At 44.4% G+C, this 23,413-nt stretch overlaps 1 protein-coding gene across 6 annotated transcripts in view; it reads left to right on the top strand.

Moving 5' to 3' along the window:
- SBF2 (SET binding factor 2) overlaps positions 1-23,413 on the top strand; it is a 531,976-nt gene that overhangs the window by 578 nt on the left and 507,985 nt on the right. For 2 of the 6 annotated variants that reach the window (XM_063710650.1, XM_055355433.2), the window contains exon 1: positions 1,002-1,090. The exons of 2 other annotated variants lie outside the window; for them this stretch is intronic. Coding sequence is in view for 2 of the 4 variants with exons in the window: in XM_019037268.4 (XP_018892813.2) it covers positions 10,395-10,449 (55 nt within the window). In the remaining 2 variants the exon portion in view is untranslated. Of the gene's footprint in view, positions 1-1,001; positions 1,091-10,241; positions 10,450-23,413 lie in introns of those variants that run through there. 2 more of the 6 variants (XM_019037268.4, XM_019037267.3) reach the window with 1 other exon arrangement.

The raw sequence follows: 23,413 nt of genomic DNA, 5'->3' as shown, positions 1-23,413 counted from the left end.
ATAGGAATAACCAAAATTAGGAGGAAATATAGTGTTTCATTTTGCCTCCTTGTAATCCTATTATGCCTTATAAGGTCATAATCTGAGATTGTGCCTGGCTGCCTTCATTAATCCATCGTAAACGTGGGTACTGACTGCCAGGGAGCACACTAACGCTTCACGTATGCTAATCATTTTACAGTTTACCAAGCACGGCCACATCCCAGTCTACTTTGAGCTTCACACCCACCCTTGAGTCAGGCAAGGAAGGTAACATTCCTTTTCCCATTTCAGCAGGTAGAAAATTCAAGCTCAGAGAAGGGAGGTATCTGCAGAGAGGGGAAGTCACCCTGCAGGTAGGAAGCAGCAGAGTCCCTACTCGGCCCGACACGCTAGCACGGCCGACTGGGGCGCGGCGTGGATTCCTCTAGGCTGGGGTCACCAACTTCTCAAGGGGCAAAGGAGAGTCCTAGCCCCCGCCCAAATAATTTGTGCCTGTTCATGATGAATCACGCTAAACACGTTTGTCACCCGTTTGTGCTCTTCCATCACAGCTTCTTCTCTTTCTTACTTCTCTCCTGGGGGCCAAACTGGGAAGGAAAGGCTAAGCCACGGGGCTTCCTGCTTCTTGCTTGTGGGTTTCTGGGGTCCTACTAACCACTCCTCTAATCGAATGTCCTGAAGCCCAGCGACTCGACGGAGAGGCCAAAGGTGCGAGACCACTAGCCAAACAGGCTTCTAGTCCTCACCTCCCGGCAATTCGCTGTGTGAAGGTGGGCGAGTCATGTCCCATCTCTCGAGTCCCCATCTTAGAGCCGGTCCCCAGCAGACCTTTAAGCTTCCTTCCTACTCTGCCATATGGCTCTGAGCTCCGGTGCAAAGGCGGCTGGGCAGTGGGTCGCGCGGACCTTGCCCAGAGTGGTCTGTCTGGGCCGCGCACTGCTGGCTTAGCTGCCTTTTCACTCTCGGGACTCAACAGTGGACATTGCACCTGGGGAAGAAATGGCCGCGCGGAAGTTATTTAAGGACTCTTCCTGGAAGGAGTCACCTGAGCGGACCTGAATTCCATCTGAGGACGGAGGACAGATTCCGGGCCCTTACCCTGGCCCTGGTAAGGGGTTGGGACGCGGAGGGTTAGAGGAGTGCAGCGCGGCGCACTGGTCTGGATCCGGCCGCCCGGCTGGGCGCAGGGCAGTCATTGCAGTGGCCTGGCCGGGCGACTAGTCCGTCTGCACCGCAGACAGCAGCTATTACTGAACGCCTGCTCGGTGACCAGGAGCCTCCCCAGCCTAACTATTGTTCTTTTCCCTTGTCTCCCATTTCCTTTTCCTTTCACTTTATCCTCTGCGAGTCGAGCTCTTCGCGCAGATCCAGGACTGGCTGTCAGTCGCCCTGAGGATGCGACCTACTTGTCGCCAGCTTCCACTTGGTTCCGCGCCAGGACAGGTTTTACTTTCATTTCTCCCGCGCGCTCCTCCGACTGCTGGGGAGGTCAAGGACAGCTAGGCGTCGGCCCACGGCCAGGGAAGGTCTCGTGGTCTGGATTCGTTCCTTCCAGTCTCCACCAGTCCTGGGGGGTGGGGCGCGGCGGGGGTGTTCGTTCTCCAGAGAACTCTGCGACTGTACCTCGCTGCCACCTCGCTGCCTCCCCGCTGCCCTTTACAAAAGCTCGTGATTCCGTGGGGAAACTTGAGCTGTGGCTCTGCCAGGAGGATCGCGAAGCAAGTGCCCTTGGTTCAAACTCCTCCTTGAGCTGCAGGCGGCTTCAAAAAGGAAAGCAAGCCCAGGAGTGTAGGGAGACTCAGAGGCTAGGCTCTGCCAGCCTCGGGTGCCTATGCCAGCAACCTCTTGGCTGTGACAAGAATTCCCACCTGAGAGTCTTGGCATGCACCTTATCAGCCTGGTGCACTTTGCCGCTCTGGCACTTAGAGATCTGTCACTTGAGAACCAAGTCAATTCTTTAAGTAAAATCTTGGATTGGCAGCTCAAAGTATTTTGCTAGAAAGCCCCTATCTTGGAGTGTGTGAGTGTGTGCGCGAGCGCGCACCCCGCTTGCATGGGTGAGTAGCAGGGGCTAGAGTGTTCCCCAAAGCGTCGTGGGTTTAAGTCGAAAAAAGATAAGGAATTTGTTAAATCTGGGCATCTATGTTTTTTTCTCGTGAAATCTCAAGTTTGTTTAATTAATCATCGTTAACGACAAAAAAAAAATCACTAGAATGCATTTCTGGTTCAATGGTTCTATGGAGAAGGAAATGCTGCAGTGGGAGTTCTGATCCTGGTGATTTATTAACATAAGTTGCATCCATTCACGTGGCAGTGATTGTAGATTCACGTTGAGCAAGGACAGTACAAGGAAGGAAGGAAGTGAAGGAAGAAACATCTTTAAAGTTTCTGGCAAGAAAAGAGAAAAGAAAAAAGAAAAAAAAATCCTTATTAATGAAGATCTACTTTTTTTGTGTGCTCCAGAATTTTAAAAGGTCAGATTATAAATAAACCTCCAAACCACTGTAATAAATGTGTACATCCTGACATTAGGGAGACACACATACACATATGCTAAAGGGTTTTTGCGTAATGGTGTTTCAACTTCTTCACATTCCAATTGAATGATTTTTAGGCCCTATATCCAAGCCTGATTCTTAGTAAAGTTTGGAGTTTAAAAAAATATGTGGTAGTGGTTTCTCAGCTAGCACTGTGGACACAGTTCTTAAAGCCAGAGTGGCCATACTCAGGTCTTTCAGAGAAGCATTGAAAAATAATAAATATCAATGATATTAATAAGAATAACTAAAATGTGAGTAGCTAAGTGCATTGCATAATTATCTCAGATGCCTCCTTTATCAAACAGGAAATTTTATGATGCATTTATTATTAATATAATTCAAAATGTCTTTTAAGCTGAGGACTTGTTTACAAAGTTCACTTGAAAACAAAGTTCAAGATGCATCCTGAAGTCATAACACAAAGTGATTTAGAGAAAGAACACAATCAGCCTTGTGGATTTGATCACTTACAAGGAGAAGTAAAGCAGGATACAAAGCCCAGGGCACTTTTTTGGGATCTCTGACTTCTCTAATGACCTAATAAAAATATAGATCCTTTCTAGAAAAATGAACATGTACATAAACCAATTAAAGTATAAAATAGGCATACAGTTCCGGGAGGTTGACCAAGTTTAAAACCCTGACACAGAATAAAAAACACTGTTTCCATATTTTAAATTTCTGTCTGGTTTACAGTGGTAAGGGCAAGGAGGACAGTTAACCTCCCTATTTAGGGCATAATATTTTCCAGAGCATCAGCATAAAGAAAAGTAATGCGTTTGCTGCCTCATTTTTGTGCTCCTGTACAAAACAGGCAGAGAGTAGCAGTCAGTTCTTGTACATAGTAAAGCCAGAAGGCAAACCTCCCTGAAGCTTAGATAAGGCAAATTACTGCAGAACAAATGAAAGAGAAGAGATGGTCCAGTACAGTGGCTCGTGCCTGTAATCCTAGCACTTTGGGAGGCTGAGGCGAGTGGATCTCTTGAGCTCAGGAATTCAAGACCAGCCTGGCAACATGGCAAAAATCCATCCCTACAAAGAAAAAAAAAAAAAAAACGAGAGAGAGAGAAGAGAAAGTAGTAAACCTAAAGAAGCTTGTTACAATAACACCTGTAACAGGACAAAATGAAATTACTTCAAGAGAAATTTGCTACAGAGGGCACAATAAATGGCATTAATGAATGGATGATAAAAGAGATGATTAGGCCATTTGAATCATCCATAGCCAAAGAGAATGGTGTTAATGAAAGCAACCATCATGCTACTTGTCTCCAGGTAGGGATCCTGTGATATCAGATTAGAAGCACCTGGAAAGAAGCAATTATTTTTATATATGTATATATATTTATATATATATTTTTCTTTTTATAGAGATGTGGTTTTATCATGTTGCCCACGCTGGTCTTGAACTCCTGAGCTCAAGAGATCCACTCGCCTTGGCCTCCCAAAGTGCTAGGATTACAGGTATGAGCCACTGTGCTCAGCCAAGAAGCAATTCTGATGTATAAGCCTGAATGAATTGATAGTTTTTTCATTCTTTCAACAAATATTTACTGATTATATATTATATACCCAGCACTGTGCTAAGTTCTCAACATACAGTAATCACCAATGCAGTCATCAACAAACTTACCCTCAATGAGCTTACAGCCTAGTGACGTAGCCAGATATAAACAAATCCTTATCAGAATTATGTATTTACATGATTATAAACTGTGTTAAGTATTCTGAAGGAAAAAGCAAGACTAGGGGGATCTAATATTCGAAATGGAGGAAACAGCATGTGCAAACACTCAGAGATGGGAAAGAACTTGGTACATTAGAAAAAATGAAAGGAGTCCTGTTTGATAGGAATGCATAGAATGATGGAGAAAAGAGGCCTGAAATGAGATTAAAGAGGTCATCAGGGTCAGAGTAAATAGGACCCTTTCCGACATGAAGATTTTGTACTTTATTTGTGGTGACATGGAAAACTATTGACAGGTTTGAAGACAGGAGAGACATGATCTGATATACATTTATTTAAACGATCGTTTTGGCTATGGAATGTGGTAGATAGATTAGAAAGGCGCAAGAAAGGAAGCAGCACAGTGGTGGTACTCTGGAGAGACTGCAGAGTCTAGTCCCCCCATAACGTTTATTATACCCCCTCCCCACATACACATACTCATTCCATCCTAAAGTTCACCAGCTTCACTGACATGCACTCTGTTCAGTAGCACACGGCCTGCTCTCAGAAGAGCCCACACTTGGTGGAATGCTCTGCTGAAGCTGTTTTGAAATTCTCCAACATTTCTGAACAGGCAGTCCTACATTTTCATTTTGCACTGGACTCCACATATTATGTAGCCAGTCCTGCTCATCAAACATGTGATCTAAGTAAAAGTAGCCTGTAAACTCTTACAGTACCTATCTATACTGTAGCTGCTAATGTCAGGGGTACTTCAAATGAATGTTAAGATTCAACCATTCATCTCATCACACATGGACCACAACTGCAGGACACTTCCTTTTTTCCTTTTTTTTTTTTTTTTTTTTGAGATGGACTCTTGCTCTGTTGCCCAGGCTGGAGTGCAGTGGTGCCATCTCGGCTCACTGCAAGCTCTGCCTCCTGGGTTCACGCCATTCTTTTGCCTCAGCCTCCTGAGTAGCTGGGACTACAGGTGCCCACCACCACTCCTGGCTAATTTTTTTGTATTTTTAGTAGAGACAGGGTTTCACCGTGTTAGCCAGGATGGTCTCGATCTGCTGACCTCATGATCCGCCCAACTTGGCCTCCCAAAGTGCTGTGATTACAGGCGTGAGCCACCACACCCGGCCAGGACACTTTCTATGTCATCTGTGAAGCCTTTTCTTTGCACCCCAAACACACACTCAAGGTAGAAATGGTGTGTTTGCTATACAAATTTAATTTTGAGACAGGTTCAATAACCTGCTTACTGTCCTTAACTTTTACCTATATAGAAAGTTTGAAACCATCAGTGAAGCTGGGAAAACAGTTAAGAACCTATTGCAATAATAAAGGTAGAAGGTAATAATGGCTCAAACTAGTGGGGTGGCAGTGAGAGTGGAGAGAAGTGGACATATTTGGGAAGTAGGAACAATAGGACTGAGTGATGAATGTGGGGCTGAGAGGCAGCTGTCAAGGGTAAGATTCATTAAATTTCTTGCTTAGGGAACTAAATGGTTGAAAATATAGCAATGGATCAGGGAATTTTCCACCACAGCTGCATAGTCTCCTTTGTTATGCTTTGGTAGAGACAATCTGAAGAGGCCCCAGCCCTGCCTGGTGATGTTTGCTCAAGTCTAACTCTCATACTGCCTCCTTGAACTACTGTGGCTAACCACAGCAAGCACTTGAAATGACTGTACAGATCAAACCACTTACTCCGCAATAGCCCACTAGGGGCAATGGGCTGATAAGCCTTGCTCACTCATAATTAGCTCTATTTTGCCTTTTTTTAAATTTTTTATTTTATTTTTTTGAACGGGAGTTTCACTCTTGTTGCCCAGGCTGGAGTGCAAGGCGCGATCTTGGCTCACTGCAACCTCCGCCTCCTGGGTTCAAGCAATTCTCTTGCCTCAGCCTCCTAAGTAGCTGGGATTACAGGCACCTGCCACCATGCCCAGCTAATTTTTGTGTTTTTAGTAGAGACAGGGTTTCACCATGTTGGTCAGGCTGGTCTTGAACTCCTGACCTTAGGTGATCCACCTGCCTCGGCCTCCCAAAGTGCTGGGATTACAGGTGTGAGCCACCGCATTCCGTCTATTTTGTCTTCTAAAGCAAAAAAGAAAGGTATCTGCCACATACACATCATGATAGTGTTACATACCCTTCTTCCCTTCCTGCTCCCATCAGCCTTCTGGAAAACAAATCTGGGCTTGCTTTACTCTCTCTCTCTTTGGCGAAAGGTGATGGTGGTTATTGTAGGGGATGGTCTGGCTTTCAGCCAACCTCAGTAATCAGGCTGCCTTGTCAGGGCTTATCAGTTTCAACAGGCTGGCAGCTGTTGGCTGAGAAGCAAAGCACAGCTTTAGTGTATACAAAATATGTTCACATGTATATACAAACACACAGTGCCTTTCTACATATACCTAGGATATGTTAAAATCTCTGTGTGACAAAATGGGCATTTGCAAATGGACTGGAAGTCTACTTATGACAGCAACAGATGAAATATGCCTAACAGCAGAATAGCATTTGATTCTAGGCTTAAAAACAATAAACTTTGATTTTAAAAAATTAAAATAATTTAAATGAGTACTTGCAAATGAAATAAAAGCCAAGACATTTAAAAGGTAAAACAAGACCCCTTACCACTACAAAATTAACTCAAAATGGGTCAAAGTACTAAATAGAAGAGCTAAAACTATGAAGGAAACGAGTAAATCTTCATCTCACCTTTAATATGGCAATAATTTTTTAGATATAACACTAAAAGCATAGAAACAAACTAAAAAAATTGGACTTTATCAAAATTAAAAACTTTTTTGAGCCAAAGGACATTATCAAGAAAATGAAGTCTGGGTGTGGAAGCTCATGCCTCTAATCCTAGTACCTTGGGAGGGCTAGGTGGGAGGATTGCCTGAGGACAGGAGGTTAAGACCAGCCTGGGCAACATCATGATACAACATCTCTACATAAAAATAAAATGAAAAATAAAATAAAAATAGGAAATATTTGGGGGAGGGAATAGGGCATAAAAATTTTAAAAAGAAAATGAAAAGACAACGTACAGAATGGGAAAATATCTGCAAGTCATATATCTGACAAGGACTAGTATCCAGAATATATAAAGAACTCTTACAACTCAACCTCAAAAAGACAAAGAATCAATTAAAAAATGGGCAAAGGACTTGAATAGTCCTTTCCCAAAGGACTATTTCCCAAAGGACTTGGAGAAAGAATAGTTCTTTCTCCAAAGAAGATTTAGCAATGGCCAATAAACACATGAAAAGATCCTCAACATCATTAGTCTTTAGGGAAAGGCAAAACAGGACCACAATGAGATATCACTTCACACTAAGATAGCTATAACAAAACATAAACAACAGGAAAACAAGAGTTGACAAAGATGCAGAGAAATTAGAACCCTAGTGCATTGCTGGTGAAAATGTAAAATGATGCAGCCACTGTGGAAAACAGTAGTAACAGAACTACTTAATCCAGTAATTCCAATCCCAAGAATATATCCCCAAAATTGAAAACAGGTACTCAAATACATGTACATGCATGTTTGAAGCAGCACTATTCACAATGCCAAAAGGTGGAAACAACCCATATGTCCATATGGGTTGTTCCAGATAAACAAAATATGGTATATACATATGATATGGTTTGGCTGTGTCCTCACCCAAATTTCATCTTGAATTGTACCCCATAATTCCCACCTGTCATGGGAGGGATCCGGTCGGTGGAAGGTAATTGAATTATGGGGGCGGGTCTTTCTCCTGCTGTTGTGGTGATAGTGAATAAGTTTTATGAGATTTGATGGTATAAAGGAGAGTTCTGCATAAGCTCTCTTGTCTGCCGCCTTGCTCTCCTTGCCTTCCGCCATGTGGAACTGTGAGTCAATTAAACCTCTTCTCTTTATAAATTACCTAGTCTCGGGTATGTCTTTATTAGCACCGTGAGAACAGTCTAACACAATATACAATGGAATATTATTGAGTCATAAAAAATAATGAAGTATTGATACTTCAATGTGATGCTACAACCTTGTACTGAATCTGCCCGTAAACAAGCTGAGAACAATATACTAAGTGAGAAAAACCAAGGCACAAAAAATCCACATATTGTATGATATGAATATGAAATATTCATAATAGGTAAATCCATAGAGACAGAAAGCAAATTGGTGATTGCCAGGGGCTGTGGGAAGGGAGAATGAGAATGACTGCTTAATGGTTGTGAGGTTTTCTTTTGGGTGATGAAAATGTTTTGTAACTAGATAGACATGGTAGTTGTACAGCATTGGGAATGTACTTAATTGCCACTGAATTCTACATTTTCAAGTGGCTAATTTTACAATATGTGAATTTTACCCTATTTTTAGAAAAGTTGGGAAGGAATATGATAGCTGCCTTAAAAATCTATCATATGAAGATAGATTTTTTTTTTTTCTGGATAGTTCCGGAGAGCAGAATCAGGGGAAATTACAGTAAGACAACTCTGAAATAATAAGGAAGAACTTTCTAACAATAGGGCTGTTAAACAGTGGAATGCGCTGCCTCCCAAGGAAGTAAGATTACTCTTTACTGAAAGTGATCAAGTTGGATGATGAGCTCTCAGGGAAGTTACAGAGAGGATTGCTGCATGGGGTATGACTGAGGTTTTGGTTTTTTTTTTTTTTTGGTTTAATTATTTTCAAGATCAAACTATCTTCCCTCCACGTTTGCAAATTCAGCTGATTCAGTTTTACCATTAGCAACTGACATAGAGGTCCTGGAGTTAAAGTATTCCTTCAGTTTCAGTTCTAGTGCAGCCCAACCCTCCCAATTTGCAGATGAAACAAGTGTGGCAGAGAAAGGGGAAATAGTAAATTACAGCAGAGTAAATCTTCAGGAGCTGAGATGTCAACTCTCTCAGTTCAGAGTTGGAGCCATTGCGGCTTCCTGCTGGTCGTTGGGGAAAATCGCACATTTACTCATTTAAAATATTTTGTAGGCACCTACTACATACTAGACGCTTTGCTAAGAGGCCTTGTCTTATGTGTAAATATGAAGGATCAAACCCTCAATTAATAGTGAGCAGTGATAAGCAATCACAAAGACAACTTCTAAACCACGGAGATTTCCAAAACTTTGGTCTACCACTTGTACAAATTCTACTAAAACTTCGTGAGATATTAACAAATGACAAAGTGAGTTCACCTGAATGTCACACCAGCCAAATTCGAAATGGTCAATAGGAGGTTCAACAAAAAAGCAAGCGACTTTGATAATCCCGAGACGGAAGGACGGGACCATCTATTCATTTTTGTGCATGTTTGAGCAGGGAAGTTGGAAGTCCACCTGTTCGGGCTGCGAGAGCCCTGGGACCGCTGCGAGGGAAGCAAGCCGAGGCGTGCGGGGCTCCCCAGGGAGAGGCCAGCCCAGTTCGGGAGGATCCCGGGGATGCCGCGTTCCTCGGTGGAATCTGGCTCTCCCGGGCGCTCCGGGGGAAGCCCAGGCCGACCGCCCCCGGCCCACCCGGCATTGAAACCCGAGGCTCCTTGGAGGATTGCGTAAAAGCCTCTCCCTGCCCCGTCTGCTCGGTGGCATGTTTCTAAAATTCCCATCTACACAACATAAACAGGAAACGTGCAGCAAAAGCCCTGTCGATGCAAATTCCTTGCTTCCAACCGAGGGCGGGAGAATTTCATCTTTGGTGGTGGTGGGGAGCAGAGGAAGCAGCCAGCTTTCCAAGTGACCCCACAACTCTCCACATCCCTTCTTCCAAATCCAAACAGAATAGAGAAAGCGGAAGGAAGGACCCCCAGCTTTAGGAAAAATAGGGAGGGGGAGGGGGCCGTGAAGCAGCATCCAGGCCTCAAAGTGAACCACCTCCAGGGGCCGCGGTGGCAGCGCGTGGCGGGAACACGCCCGACCGCCCACTCCCCCAGCGCAGCAGTCCGCGAGGCCCGCGGAGGGTGGAGGTGGGCTCGCCGCCCGGGTTTGGGGCAGCCGAGCCAGCGCGGGTGGGGGCGGGGGAGGAGCGGGCACTAAGCGCCGCGCAAGCGCAGAGCGCGCCTCGGTTGTCAAACATGGCTGAAGCGCTGCCGCCGCCGCTACTGCCGCTGCAGGGAAAATGCTGAGCCCTCCCGGGCCGGGTGGGCGGCGGCGGCGAGGGCGGCGACGGGGACCCGCTTCCCGAGCGCGGCGGCGGCGGCCATGGCCCGGCTGGCTGACTACTTCATCGTGGTAGGCTATGACCACGAGAAGCCAGGTAAGGGTGTGGGGCGGCACCGCCCCCGGGCCTCCCCGCCCCCCGGCCGCTGTCCAGTGGGCTCTGCGGGGCCGGGCGTCGGGGCCGGGCGTCGGGGAGGGCCAAGCCGAGTCTCGGAGGAGCGGGCGGTCGGCGTCCGGCCTTCTCGGCTGGGCTGAGCCTGGCGGTGGGCGTGGGGGGCCGGCACGACGGTAGGGGGAGGGAAGACGCCGCGTCTGCCCAGCCCCTGGGCGCACCCGCTGGGCGGGCCGGAGGCGAGTTGGGGTCTCGCCACCCTCCCGCTGGAGGCTGCAGGGTACCCAGGGCAGAGAGAGCCCTGGGATTGGGCCCAGGACCGCAAGGCTGGGAGGGCGGGAGCCAACTGTGCTAAGTTCCTCGGGGATAAACTTCTGCCCTGCATCCTGAGTGAGTAACCAGTGACGCAGGGGGTTGTCCTCTCCGAAAGGAAGTGCTGAGAGTCCAGTGCTAACTCACCCCTGTGCTGTTGGGGGCCTAGTGACCTCCCCAAGGAACGCGTGGTACCAGGGAAGGGGACAGGATTCTTTGCACTTTTACCCCTTTCTAGGAAATGCTCCCTATTCTTTCAGGACAAATGTGACGGTCACTTCACAGTGACATGACTTGTCTTTTAACTAAGGACAGCCAGCTGACCGCTGCAGGTGATCTTGTTTCACTTTAATGTGTTTTCATTGTTCTTTTTATTTGTCACAGAATTTTCTTCGTAAGGAACAATTGGGCAAATGCATTGTATTTTACACTTTAATTGACGGACTTCCACAACTTAAGAGAATTCAGGGTTCATGCACGTTTATTTCTGTATTTGTATTCTTTTGTATTACTATGTAGCTAAACATAATGTAATAACAAATTGAGCTGGGGAACCACTTCTATTTTAGGGCAATTCTAGTCCCACATTTGCAAGGAATTTGAGATATCAGCTCTACAGCCCCTTCATTTTTCAGAGATGCTGAGATTGTGTTTTCCTGATGGTTACAGCCATTGGTAGCTCAGAATACCATTGTTCTACCCACTCTTGGTCCACTCTTTCATTATTCCTCTCCTAAGAACTTCCTCTCTTTTAGTGGGAACCTTTCGTGTTCTTTTCTCTTTCACCAGTCGTGACCTGATTGAGGTCAGTTGTTAAAGAGAAAGATTAAATGTTTAACCTTCTGGATCCAAAATTTTATTTCCTAGTAATTTTGCATAGTCTGATGTTTCTTTTCTATCAAGATTAAGTGTGGGAAATCAGTTTTTTAACCTTTAGTTTTTAGTGACATTGTTCCGCCTCCCCTCCCCCGACTTTTAAACAATTTTTTTTTTTTTTTTTTTTTTTTTTTTGAGACGGAGTTTTGCTCTGTTGCCCAGGCTGGAGTGCAGTGGTGCGATCTTGGCTCACTGCAACCTCTGCCTCCCGGGTTGAAGCAATTCTCTGCCTCAGCCTCCGGAGCAGCTGGGATTTACAGGCGCCCGCCAACACGCCCGCTAATTTTTGTATTTGTAGTAGAGACGGGATTTCACCATCCTGGCCAGGCTGGTCTTGAACTCCTGACCTCGTGATCCACCAGCCTCGGCCTCCCAAAGTGCTGGGATTACAGTCTTGAGCCACCACGCCCGGCCAACAATGTTGAAACAATAACAGACTTGCAAAAAAGTTGCAAGAATGGTACAAAAAATTCTACCCGCCCCCCAACAATTTGAGAGGAAGCTGTTGACCTGATGCCCTGTCATCCCAGAATACTTTAATGTGCATTTTCTGCAAACAAGAATGTTCTCCTACATGATCACAGTGCAATAACCAAAACAGGAAATGGATAGTGATACAGTACTCCATCTAGTTCTCAGACTGGTTCAAGTTTTGTTGATAGTGCTGTTAATCTCTTTACTGGCAAAAGGATCCAGTTTAGCAATATGTGTTGCATTCATGTTATGTCTCTTTTGTCTCCCTCAATCTGGAATATTTCCTTTATCTTCTCCTGACTTTCATGACCTTGACATATTTAACAATTACAGGTCAGTCACTTTGTAGGCTGCCCCCTCAATTTGGGATTGTCTGTTCCTTCATGATTAGATACATACAAATATGCACTTGGGAAGGATATCACAGAAGTGATGCTCACTGCATCCTGTCAGGTGGTGCACAATTTCACTTTGTTTCATTGTTGGTTATTTTTACTTTGATTACTTGATATAAGTAATATCTGCCAGGCTTCTCCACTATAAAGTTAATACTTAATTGTTTTTGCCATGTACTTTGAAACTATGTAAATATCTTGTTCCTCACTAAACTCTTAATCATTTATTGACATCTACATGGAGTCTGTGTGTGTGTGTGTGTGTGTGTGTGTTTAGTGGATTATATTCTGTTACTATTTGCCTTAGTCTGTTCGGAAAAAGTCACTAGCCCACCTGCCCCAAGCACTGGCTTGAGTGGGAAATAGGAGAGTCTAAGCACATCCAGCCGAAGTGAGACCAGAAAGGGGAGCTCGGGGATTATATTCTGTTACTATTTGCCTTAGTCCATTCGGGCTGTTATAACAAAAATACCTCAAACTGGGTGGCTTATAAACAATAGAAATTTATTTTTCACAGTCTGGAGGCAGAGAAATCCAAGATGAAGACTCTGACAGATTCAGTGTCTGGTGAGGACATGCTTCCTCATAGCCATGTTCTCACTTTAACCTCATATGGCTTAAGGGTCAAATGAGCTCTCTGGGGTCTCTTTAAAAAGGGAACTAATCCCATTCACAAGGACTCCACCACCATGACCTGATCACTTCCTAAAGGCCTCACCTCATAATACCATCACTTTGGGTGTTAGGATTTTAACATATGAATTTTGGGAGGGGACATACACATTCAGACTATAGCATTATTTATTTTGATGTTCAAATTGTTGTTTGGCCAATGAGAGTTGTTCAAGCTGGCTTCTGTGTTCTTATGATACATCCCCATCACTCTTTGAGAACAACTTTGTACTTTTTGGCACAAGAACCTGTTCCTGGCTCATCTTGTACTTTCCATGCCTTGGTTCTGGAATCAGCCATTTAGGGATCCCTGGTTCCTTTTAGTGGAGAATGACATTTAGAAGCTAAGATCTCAAGGCTAGTGTGTTTATTGCTGTTGGGCTGTTACTCCTTCCAGGTCCTGTTAATGGTCAGGGCTGGTAAGTATAGGTATGTATGCATAAACATACATACGCATTTATATCTATATTTATTTATTATCTCTGTATATTGAAAACTATGAATTCATACTGATACCTCCAATTTCAGTCAAATAGTCCAGGATCTATTCTAGTGTTCTCTTTTTTCATATTGTAACGTTCTTCTCTGACAGTGAGAAATCTGGCTTCTGTTATCCTGAATGTATTTACTTATTGTTCAGTCTCCCATCTTCACTACCATCTACTCCTCTCCCTGCTGGGACTTGGATTCTTCATTCCATTTCCTCCATCCCCCTACCCCAGTCTGGATCTAAGAGTCCATACCAGCATGCTTCAATACAGGGACACCCTCCCCAGCACTCTGGTTATGACTCCTCATGTTGGTCTCCCCACTGTCGGTGCACACACTTCGTACCGCACTCAGACTCTGACACCACACAGTGAGTTCCTTCCATTGGAAGATATCCTTCTCACTCTGTTGTACCCCAGTGCCCTTTGCCAGTTTCCCCCTCCTGCCTTAATGCTTGGGCTCTGAAGCAAAATGTTTGGCTCTTCCCCTACCACACAGACTCCTTCCCTAGCTCTCTTGGTCTATGACAGTATGACAAGCTCCACCCCAGGGATCCACCTCCACCCCAGGGGTACCATGACAACTGCTCTTCTCACAGCAGGAAAAGGGAAGGAGAAGGAAGATTAATTTTTTAAGTAATACAGTCCAGAAGCTTGTATAAATTGTAGAATGTCAACAGTGAAATGTATAACTTTTTAACTTGGGATAATTCTTCTTTAGTCATGTTGATGGCAGCGAAGAGGTGTGGGCGGTGGTGTCAGGAGCGGCTGTGGGAGCAGCAATGATGCTGGTGGGTCCCCTGTGCCCTGCGTCCCTGAGGCAGCCGACTGTACTGCCCCCGCCCTTGTGCCTCTGGGCAGGACCTGCCCTCAGGCCCGGAGCCTCCCCAGCTCCTGACCCTGGCCCTGTGTCACCACTCTTGCCCACCAATGCTGCGGGGAGGGTGTGAGTAGGAGGAGGAGCTGGAGGTGTGATTTGGGGGTCTGGGGCCGGAAGTGGGAGCAGTGCCTGCTTCAGGGACCCAGCCAGCAGCGTGGTCACCACACCCACCCTGCCGAGGGCACCGGGTTCCTGTGCCTCAGGGGTAGGCTCTGAGCAGGGCCGCCTAGGGCCGCATCCCTGGGGTCCACCCTGCATCAGGGTGATTGCCAGGCCTGACACTCCCAAGGGCCGGGCCCAGGGCCCACAGTCTGCTCCTGGAGGCACCCCCCTAGGCAGGGCCACAAGCTGGGTGAGGGGGAGCTCGTAGAGATGTTACCTCTGCCCTAGATACTGGCCTGGGCCCAGCGAGGACCTGGAGCCCCTGCTCCAGGCTACGAGGGGGCATGGCTGGGGCTGCACACTCCACGGACCTGGTGAAAGCTGGGAGCAGGCAGCAGCCCTGCCCTCCTGGGTGTGCTGCAGCCACCGAAGTCAGAGCTGTGGACCCAGTTCTCCCTGTGTTCTAAGGGGCCATGAGCAGGAGGCTCCCCCACCCCACACAGCTGCAGCTGCCCAAGTTGGGGCTGTGGACCTAGGCCTCTTTGCACTCTCAGAGGCCAGGGAAGGCATCCCTCCTGCCCTTGCAGGCTTGGAGGCGCCTGCTCCAATCTCGGAGCGGGGTTGGGGCCAAGCCAGGGTGCTGTCACAGCCCCCCCGGGTGTGTACACACTTAGGTCAGCGCTGACACACTGGGCCCCTGCCTCCTCAGCCCCCTCTGGACTTTGGGCCCTGACAAGCACCGTGGGAGGCGTTTGAGGGCAGTTTGGTGCTGGCCTGCAGGTACCCCTTGATGTGAGAAGCCTGGGCGTCGTGGATGGCGGCAGGAAGCAGACAGGCTCCTGGGCAGAAGGGGGCAGGTCTCTGGTGAGGCCCCACCTTCAGGCTGGGGAGGGCTTGAAGACTGGGGGCCCGGCTGCCAGTCCTATGGACTAGAGCGAGGACTTGTGGTACCTTTTCTGGGCCCACCTATGGACAATTGGTGTGCACTTTGTCCCCTCTGAGGCCCATAAAAGTTGCAGGCTCAGCCCAGAGCAGAGCAGAGGATGGAGAGATGACGGGACAACCAGTTACAGAGAGGAGTTACCCTCTCTGCTGATAGATGCAGAGATGATGGGACAACCTGCCTAAAGAGAGGAGCTTCCCACTCTAGGGCCTCCTCTCTGCTGAGAGCTGAAGAGATGATGGGACAATCTGCCTGCAGAGAGGAGCCACCCACTCTAGTCTAAGACCTCTCTGCTGAGAGCTGCAGACAGCAGGACAACCAGCTGCAGAGAGGAGCTGCCCTCTCTGCTGATAGCTGAACACCTGTTGGGATGACCAGCTGCAGAGAGGAGCCACTCTCACTGCTGAGAAAATACTTGCTGGGGTGACCTGCCTGCATAAAGGGGCTACCCTCTCTGCTAGGAGCTGAACACTCATCAGGATACCCTTGCTACAGAGAAGAGCTGTCCACTGTGGGTCTTTGAGCTGTTCTATTGCTCAGTAAAGTTCCTCTTTGTCTTGCTCACCCTCCATTTGTTGTCTGAGGACCTCATTCTTCCTGGTCACAGAACAAGAACTTGGGACCATTGAATGGTGAGGGTAAAAGAGCTGTAACACAAGCAGAGCTGAAACATGCCCCTTGCTCACCATATTGCAGGTGAAGGAAGGGAGATAAGAGCTGTGGCCCTTCCGGGAGCCCAGACCTGGGAGCTCCCCAAGCTAGGGCTGTGACTCCATCTTTGGGGCCCTGTGGTTCCTGGCATCTTCAAGCTTCTGAGTGCCACTACATTCCCCGGTGCCGACCAGGGAAGCTGTTTGTGGTGCACCTGGTCCAGCCACAGCCTCGCAGAGAGCTGGCGCTTATGCCAGCACCTGGAGCTGCCCACCCTGTGGCAGCAGCTGACATGTCTAACTGGACAATGGCCAGACTGTACGCTCGCTTACACACCCCTCACCGCTCCACGCCTGATTCCAGTCTTTCTTGGAGGCATGGGATCCAGGCTGGTAGCGTGAGCTGAGTGTAGCCTACAAGGCCGAGTGGGTGGGAATGAGCCTAGCAGGTCTGAGCAAAACTCAGGCAGAGGTGCCACTGGCCACAGGTTTCTGGCCAGAAAAGTGATAACCCTAAAGATCCCGCAACAATATCTAATAAAGTATAAATTACCTGCAATAAAATTTACTCTTTTAAGTGAACATTTCAGTGAGTTTTGACAAATACATACATTAGTGTAGCCACTACTGCAATCAAGATATAGATATAGGGCTGGCCGCTGTGGCTCACATCTATAATGGCAATGCTTTGGGAGGCTGAGGCTGGAGGATTGCTTTAGGCCAGGAGTTTGAGACCAGCCTGTGCCACATGGTGAGCCCCATCTTTGAAAAAAAAAATAGCCTGGTGTGGTGGCACATGTCTGTAGTTCCAGCTACTTGGGATGCTAAGATGGGAGGACTGCTTGAACCTAGGAGTTCGAAGCTGCAGTGAGTCATGATCACTCTACTGTATTCCAGCCTGAGTGACAGATTGAGACTCTGTTTCTAAAAATAGGTAGGTAGACAGATAGATAGATAGATAGATAGATAGATAGGGAACATTTTCATGCTTCCAAAAAGTTCTCTCATGCCTCTTTGTAGTCAGTTCCCTTTCTAGCATCTGGCAGTCACTGATCTGTTTTCTGTCTGTATGTTTTTGTCTTTTCTAGAATGTCATATAAATAGTATACAGTTTTTGTGTCTGACTTTTTTCACTTAGGATCATACAGTTGAGATTTATCTATGTTATATTTATTGGCAGTTGTTCCTTTTTATTGCTGAGTGTGATACGATTTATCCATTCACCAGTTGAAGGACACTTGAATTTCTAGTTTTGGGCTATGGTGAACATAATTGTTCTGAACATCTGCATACAGATCTTTGAATGTTTTCATGTTCATGTTTTTATTTCTCTTGGGTAAATATGTAGGAGAAGAATTGCTAGGTCATAAGTGTCTTATTTGTGTGATACTGACAAACTTTCCTAATTGGCTGTGCCATTTTACATTTTCACTAGCAATGTATGAGAGTTTCAGTTATTCTTTTTAAATTTAATTTATTACTTAAAAATATTTTTGGTTGCTCTGCCTGTGGAGTAGCCATTTTTTTGTTAACTTCTCTAATAAACTTGCTTTCACTAAAAAAACAAAAAAACAAAAAAACAAAAAACAAAAACAGGCTGGGTGCCGTGGCTCACACTTATAATCTCAGCACTTTGGGAGGCCAAGGTGGGTGGATCACGAGGTCAGGAGAACGAGACCATCCTGGCCAACATGGTGAAACCCCGTCTCTCCTAAAAATACAAAAATTAGCTGAGTGTGGTGGCGTGCACCTGTAATCCCAGCTACTCGGGAGGCTGAGGCAGGAGAATGGCTTGAACTCAGGAGGCAGAGATTGCAGTGAGCCGAGATCGTGCCACTGCACTACAGCCTGGCAACAGAGCAAGACTGTCTCAAAAAAAAAACCCAAAAAACAAAAACTTCCCCTAGCTTTATTGAGGTATAATTTACAAATAAAAATAATATATATTTATGGTGGACAGCGTGATGTTTTATGTATACATTGTGAAATGATTACCACAGTCAACGTAATTAACATATGTATCCATCACTTCACATAGTTACCGTGTGTGTGTGTGTGTGTGTGTGTGTGTGTGTGTATGTGAAGAAATTTAAAATCTCTTTTGGCTGGGCGTGGTAGCTCACGCCTGTAATCCCAGCACTTTGGGAGGCTGAGGTGGGTGGATTGCTTGAGTCCAGGAGTTTGAGACCAGCCTGGGCAACAGGCTTTTTTCTCCAAAAAAAAAGATCTACTCTCTTAACATACCTCATTTGTGGTTTTAATTTGCGTTTTCCTGGTGACTAATAATGCTGAACACCTTTTCAAGTGCTTGTTGCCATTTGTGTATTTTTTTGTAAAGTGTCTGATCAAATTTATGCTCTTTTTTATTGGGTTGTTTGACTTCTTACTGTTATTGGTGGAGGGTGTCCAGGTTCTTCGTGTTTTGAAAAAAGAATTGGACAAAATGCACAAAGCAATGACAGAATATTACAGATTTATTGAAATGAAAGTACACTCCACAGGGTGGGAATGGGCTTGAGCAAGCAGCTTGAGAGTGCTGGTTACAGAATTTTCTGGGGTTTAAATACCCTCTAGAGGTTTCCCATTGGTTATGCAGTGTACGCCTTATGTAAATGAAGAGGATGAAGTGAAGTTACAAAGTTATTTACTTGGTGTACACCCTATGCAAATAAGGAGGATGTTTCCTGGCATAGCTGAAATGAAATTACACAATTATTTACTTGGATGTAGAAAGTTGGGGTTTTTCTGTTTAATTTAGTTCTAGGAAGTCCTTAAGTTCCCTGCCACCAGGCCCTATTCTCCTGCCTCAGTATTATTGATATATTTTTTTTCTAATTCTAGATATAAGTCTGTCCCTCCCTCCCTTTTTCCTCCCCTCTCCCCTCTCTTCCTTGCCTTGCCTTCCCTTCTCTTTTTCCTTTCCTTTCGTCTCACTCTGTTGACCAGGCAGGAGGGCAGTGGCACAATCACAGTTTACTGAAGCCTTGATCTCCCAGGCTCAATTCATCTTCCCACCTCAGCCTGCCGAGTAGCTGGGACTACAGGTGCACGCCACCATGCCTGGCTAGTTTTCGTATTTTTTGTAGAGATGGGGTTTCACCATGTTACCCAGGCTGGTGTTGAACTCCTGGCCTCAAGCAGTCCTTTTGCCTGAACTTCCCAAAGCACTGGGATTACAACCGTGAGTCACCTCACTGGCCAAATGATACACTCTTTATTTTTGTTCCTGAAGTGTCTTTTCAATTAACAATACTTGCAGTTGAATTTTTAAATATTTATATTTTATAATTGGATTAAAAAAAAAAAAACTCTTGTCAGCTGGGTGCAGTTGGCTCACACCTGTAATTGGGAGGCTGAGGTGGGTTATCACTTGTGCCCAGGAATTTGAGACCAGTCTAGGCAACATAGTGAGACCTCGTCTCTACTAAAAATTAAAAAAACATAAAAATGAATTAGCCAGGTGTGGTGATGCATGCCTGTAGTCCCAGCTGCTTGGGAGGTTGAGGTGGGAGCATTACTTAGCCCAGGAGGTCGAGGCTGCAGTGAGCTGTGTTTTTGCCATTGTACTCCAGCCTGGGTAACGGAACAAACTCCAGCCTGGGTAAAGGAACAAGATCCCATCTCAAAAACAAAAGCAAAAACCCCTTGTCTTTTGAAAAATTTCTTTTACAAACTGGAAAAAAGAGTTAATGCATGCTATTTGAATTATATAGAAAGAAGGGTGCCTGGTACATCATAGGTAGTTAAGGAAGATACGTGGAATGAACACACAGTTGTTGAAAATATGGGGGAAAAAGCTATAAAAAAGGAGGGTGGGAGGTGGATGTGGTTATAAAAGGGTAATTGGGAGGAATTTTTGTGGTGATAAAATTGTTTTATATTTTGACTGGGTGGTGGATACATATATCTTCATGTGTGATAAAATTGCATAGAACTAAATACACACATACAACCACAAATGAGTATAGGTAAAACTGAGGAAATGTGAATGAGATTGGTGGATTGTATGATATCCTGGTGGTGATTTTGTAATTTAATTTTGCAAGACGTCACCAGTGGAGGGAACTGGGTAAAGGGTATATGGTTTCTGTATTAATTCTTACAATTGTGTGTAAATCTGCAACTATCTCAAAAGTTTAATTAAAAAAGCTATAAGGAAGATAGAAAGATACCCTTACTATCTTTTTAAAAGCTATTAATGACATAAGGAAAAGTTATTTTATAAAATTTTAGAAAAACATAATGTCCAGTGGCTGTATTATTATATCATTTGAGTGTTTCATTTTAACTTAGTCCCTTTACTATTGGACCTTGTTTCCAGTTTTGTGTTCTTATAGTGCTGTTATGTTGAGGAGAACATAGCTTAAAAACCACTGATTTTTATGATAGTTTGATTTTGATAATTTGAAATTAAGACTTTATTTTTCTGACTTTGCCTGTGAACTATGGCAGAATAATTAAGAAATTTCATTAGCTTCTAATATGTGAAGTTATTTAGCCAACTATATTTTTCTTATTGTTTTTACTTTCTTTTACTGAGATTTGTCCAGAAAAATTGATAATGACTACCTGCATTAATTTTATATGCCTTTACTCTTTTTTATTTCTGCTGTCCATTAATACATTTATAATTCATGTATCTTGGTGGTATTTCATCTGGAGTCAATTATGTTAATTATTTGAAGTTCTTGTTTTTTTTTGTATCAGTCTGCTTAAGTATGTTAGAGAACATTCGACATGTTTCTTAGGCATTTAATCAGTTTTATTTAAGCACTATGAGTGAGAAGCTAGAATGTAAATTTATGTATAACACCTGAAATACCACATTTTGAGACATTGTAAAAATTGATAATTGATTATTGTTAAACCATTGTAATATATAGCCTGAGTTTTCTCCCCTGAAGTAGTTGCTATTTTCTAGTTGCTGTTTGTTGCCACCTGTCAAGAACCATTTGGGATTCACTGATTTGACAGTTATTTATTGCTTTCCAGGCATTGTGCTAAGTGCTAGGCTAGATACAAATGAGTAAAGATTAAAACTCTATCCCTAACCTAGTCATTAGTGGACAAGGTCTTGAAATAAGTAATGATAAATTGCTTATTTCAAGAGGATGGACCCACTTTACTGAGGGAAAAAGAGAAGACTTCTTATGAGAGGTGATGTTTAAACCAATTTGTATGGTATGCATAAACATTTGCTATGTGAAAAAGAGGATAGAGGAGATTATAGGCATAGAGGAAAAATGTGTGTGTGTGAATGTCTTGTTACAGGAATGGAGAGAAGTGAAAGTAGATGGAAACTGAGGTAGGATTTGATGCTTGAGTGGGTTGACAATTGTGAAAAGCTCTGTATATCAGGCTATAGAATTTAGCGTTGACTCTATAGATGGTGGGGTCTGTTGAAAAATGGTAGCTCTTAAAAAGCAAGAAACAACATAGAAATGTGACTCAAATGGCAATGAACTGAAGGGAGAAAGATCAGTATGAGAAAGCTCAAGCGTTTTTATGGTGGAAATGGCAAGGAAGGTATGGATGCTAGAGAAATTTGAAAGTTCAGATTAGTAAAACTTAGTAATGAATGAATGTGAGGGGTAAAGTAGAAAGAGTGGATGAGAGGTAATATGTGTCGTGATGCTATGGATACAAATAGGGAATTCAGGAGAAGAAATGAATTTGGATGAGGGAAGGAAATGCTGAGTGAAAGGTGATGGTCTATAATCAATGTAGAGATGTCATTTAGGTGTTTAGACATGTGAGTCAGGAGGTAAGGAGAAAAGTGAGATTTAACTTGGCAATTGTCAGTAGCCAGCTGATTGTCAAATATGAAGAAAAATGTGAGATTGCGTAGGAAATGTGCAAGAGTGAAAAAAAGAGTGGCCTCAGAATTGTACTCACAGAAAAATCAGTACTCAAAAGGTAGATAAAGCAGTGGCAGCCTGGAAACTAAATAGGAGTAGTCAGAGGTATTGCAGAAGAACCAAGATAGCATGATATGGTATCATGGAAAACCCTGGGTATAGAGAATTTCAAGGAGGAGGAAATAACAAATGTCAAACATGCTGAAAATGTCATGTATAATAAGGACTAAAAATAGGCTTATGGATTTAATAATTAGGATAACTTTCGAACATTATAGTAGAGTTGTGGGGGCCATAGTCATTTTGATGAATACATGCCCTAAGTCATATGCTGTATAAACCTCATGTAGTCTAGTTTGTTTCATTTCTTTTTAGAAGTTCAATATGACCTGCAACTCATGGCTTGTTGAAAATGGAAAGAGGAGTCAGAGGCAACTTCAAAATTGCAGACCTGGAGGTCTGGGGGTACTTGTGATGTTATGACTTAAATTGGAAGATTGAGAATGTTTTTCTTTTAAAGTTACTCATTTGTGTTTGTGGGATTGACATAGAATGGTGTTTATTTTGCAGCTATCCAAGTGGAGACTTCAAAAGTTGGGACAGGTGGGGACTGGGTACAAAGACTTGAGAGTCATTAGAGTATATAGAGTTATGAAATTGTGTAGGTGTTCCCAAGAAGTTGGCATAGAGACAGAAGAATAGAGTACCAAGAACCAAGCTTTGGGGAACACTATTGGTAAGAGGATGTAAAAGAAAAGGAACCACAGAAGGGTTTGGAGAGTTTGGAAGAGATATTTGGTTCTCCTCCATGGCGATTCTTCTCCTTGATAATTTTGAATAATCATGCGGACATGCATAAGAGAGACTGTTTTCAAGTTTCTGACAGCTATAAACGTGAATAAGTTCTGGTCAGTTGGATGTAAGTGGAAATGATGAATGTAGTATCCTATAAGTGTTCTTAAAGGATGAGGGTATGCCTTCCTAGCTTTTCTTTTTCCTAAGACTGGCATTCTGATATGAAGGCTGCAGCCCCAGCAGCCATCTTGGGCCAAGTAGGTAAGGCCCAAACCCTAGGTATATCAGAGCAAAAAGCTAGAAAGAACCTGAGTCCCTAATGGCTTATAGTGGGATTGTCATAGCAGACCTGGATAGCTACCCTCTGGATTTGTTTTATTATTTTAATATGAATTTTTAAATTGTTTATTTATTTTGACATGAAAGGCTATAATCTTACATGTTGAAACCATTATAAATCTGAGTTTATTGCTTCATGTGGGTAATCTAAATCCAGATACACAG

The sequence above is a fragment of the Gorilla gorilla genome, chromosome 9 (genome assembly GCF_029281585.2).
Source record: "Gorilla gorilla gorilla isolate KB3781 chromosome 9, NHGRI_mGorGor1-v2.1_pri, whole genome shotgun sequence".
Classification (NCBI taxonomy): Eukaryota; Metazoa; Chordata; class Mammalia; order Primates; family Hominidae; genus Gorilla; species Gorilla gorilla.
The sequence above is the reverse complement of the archived record's forward strand: the minus strand, read 5'-3'. Positions and strand labels throughout refer to the sequence as shown.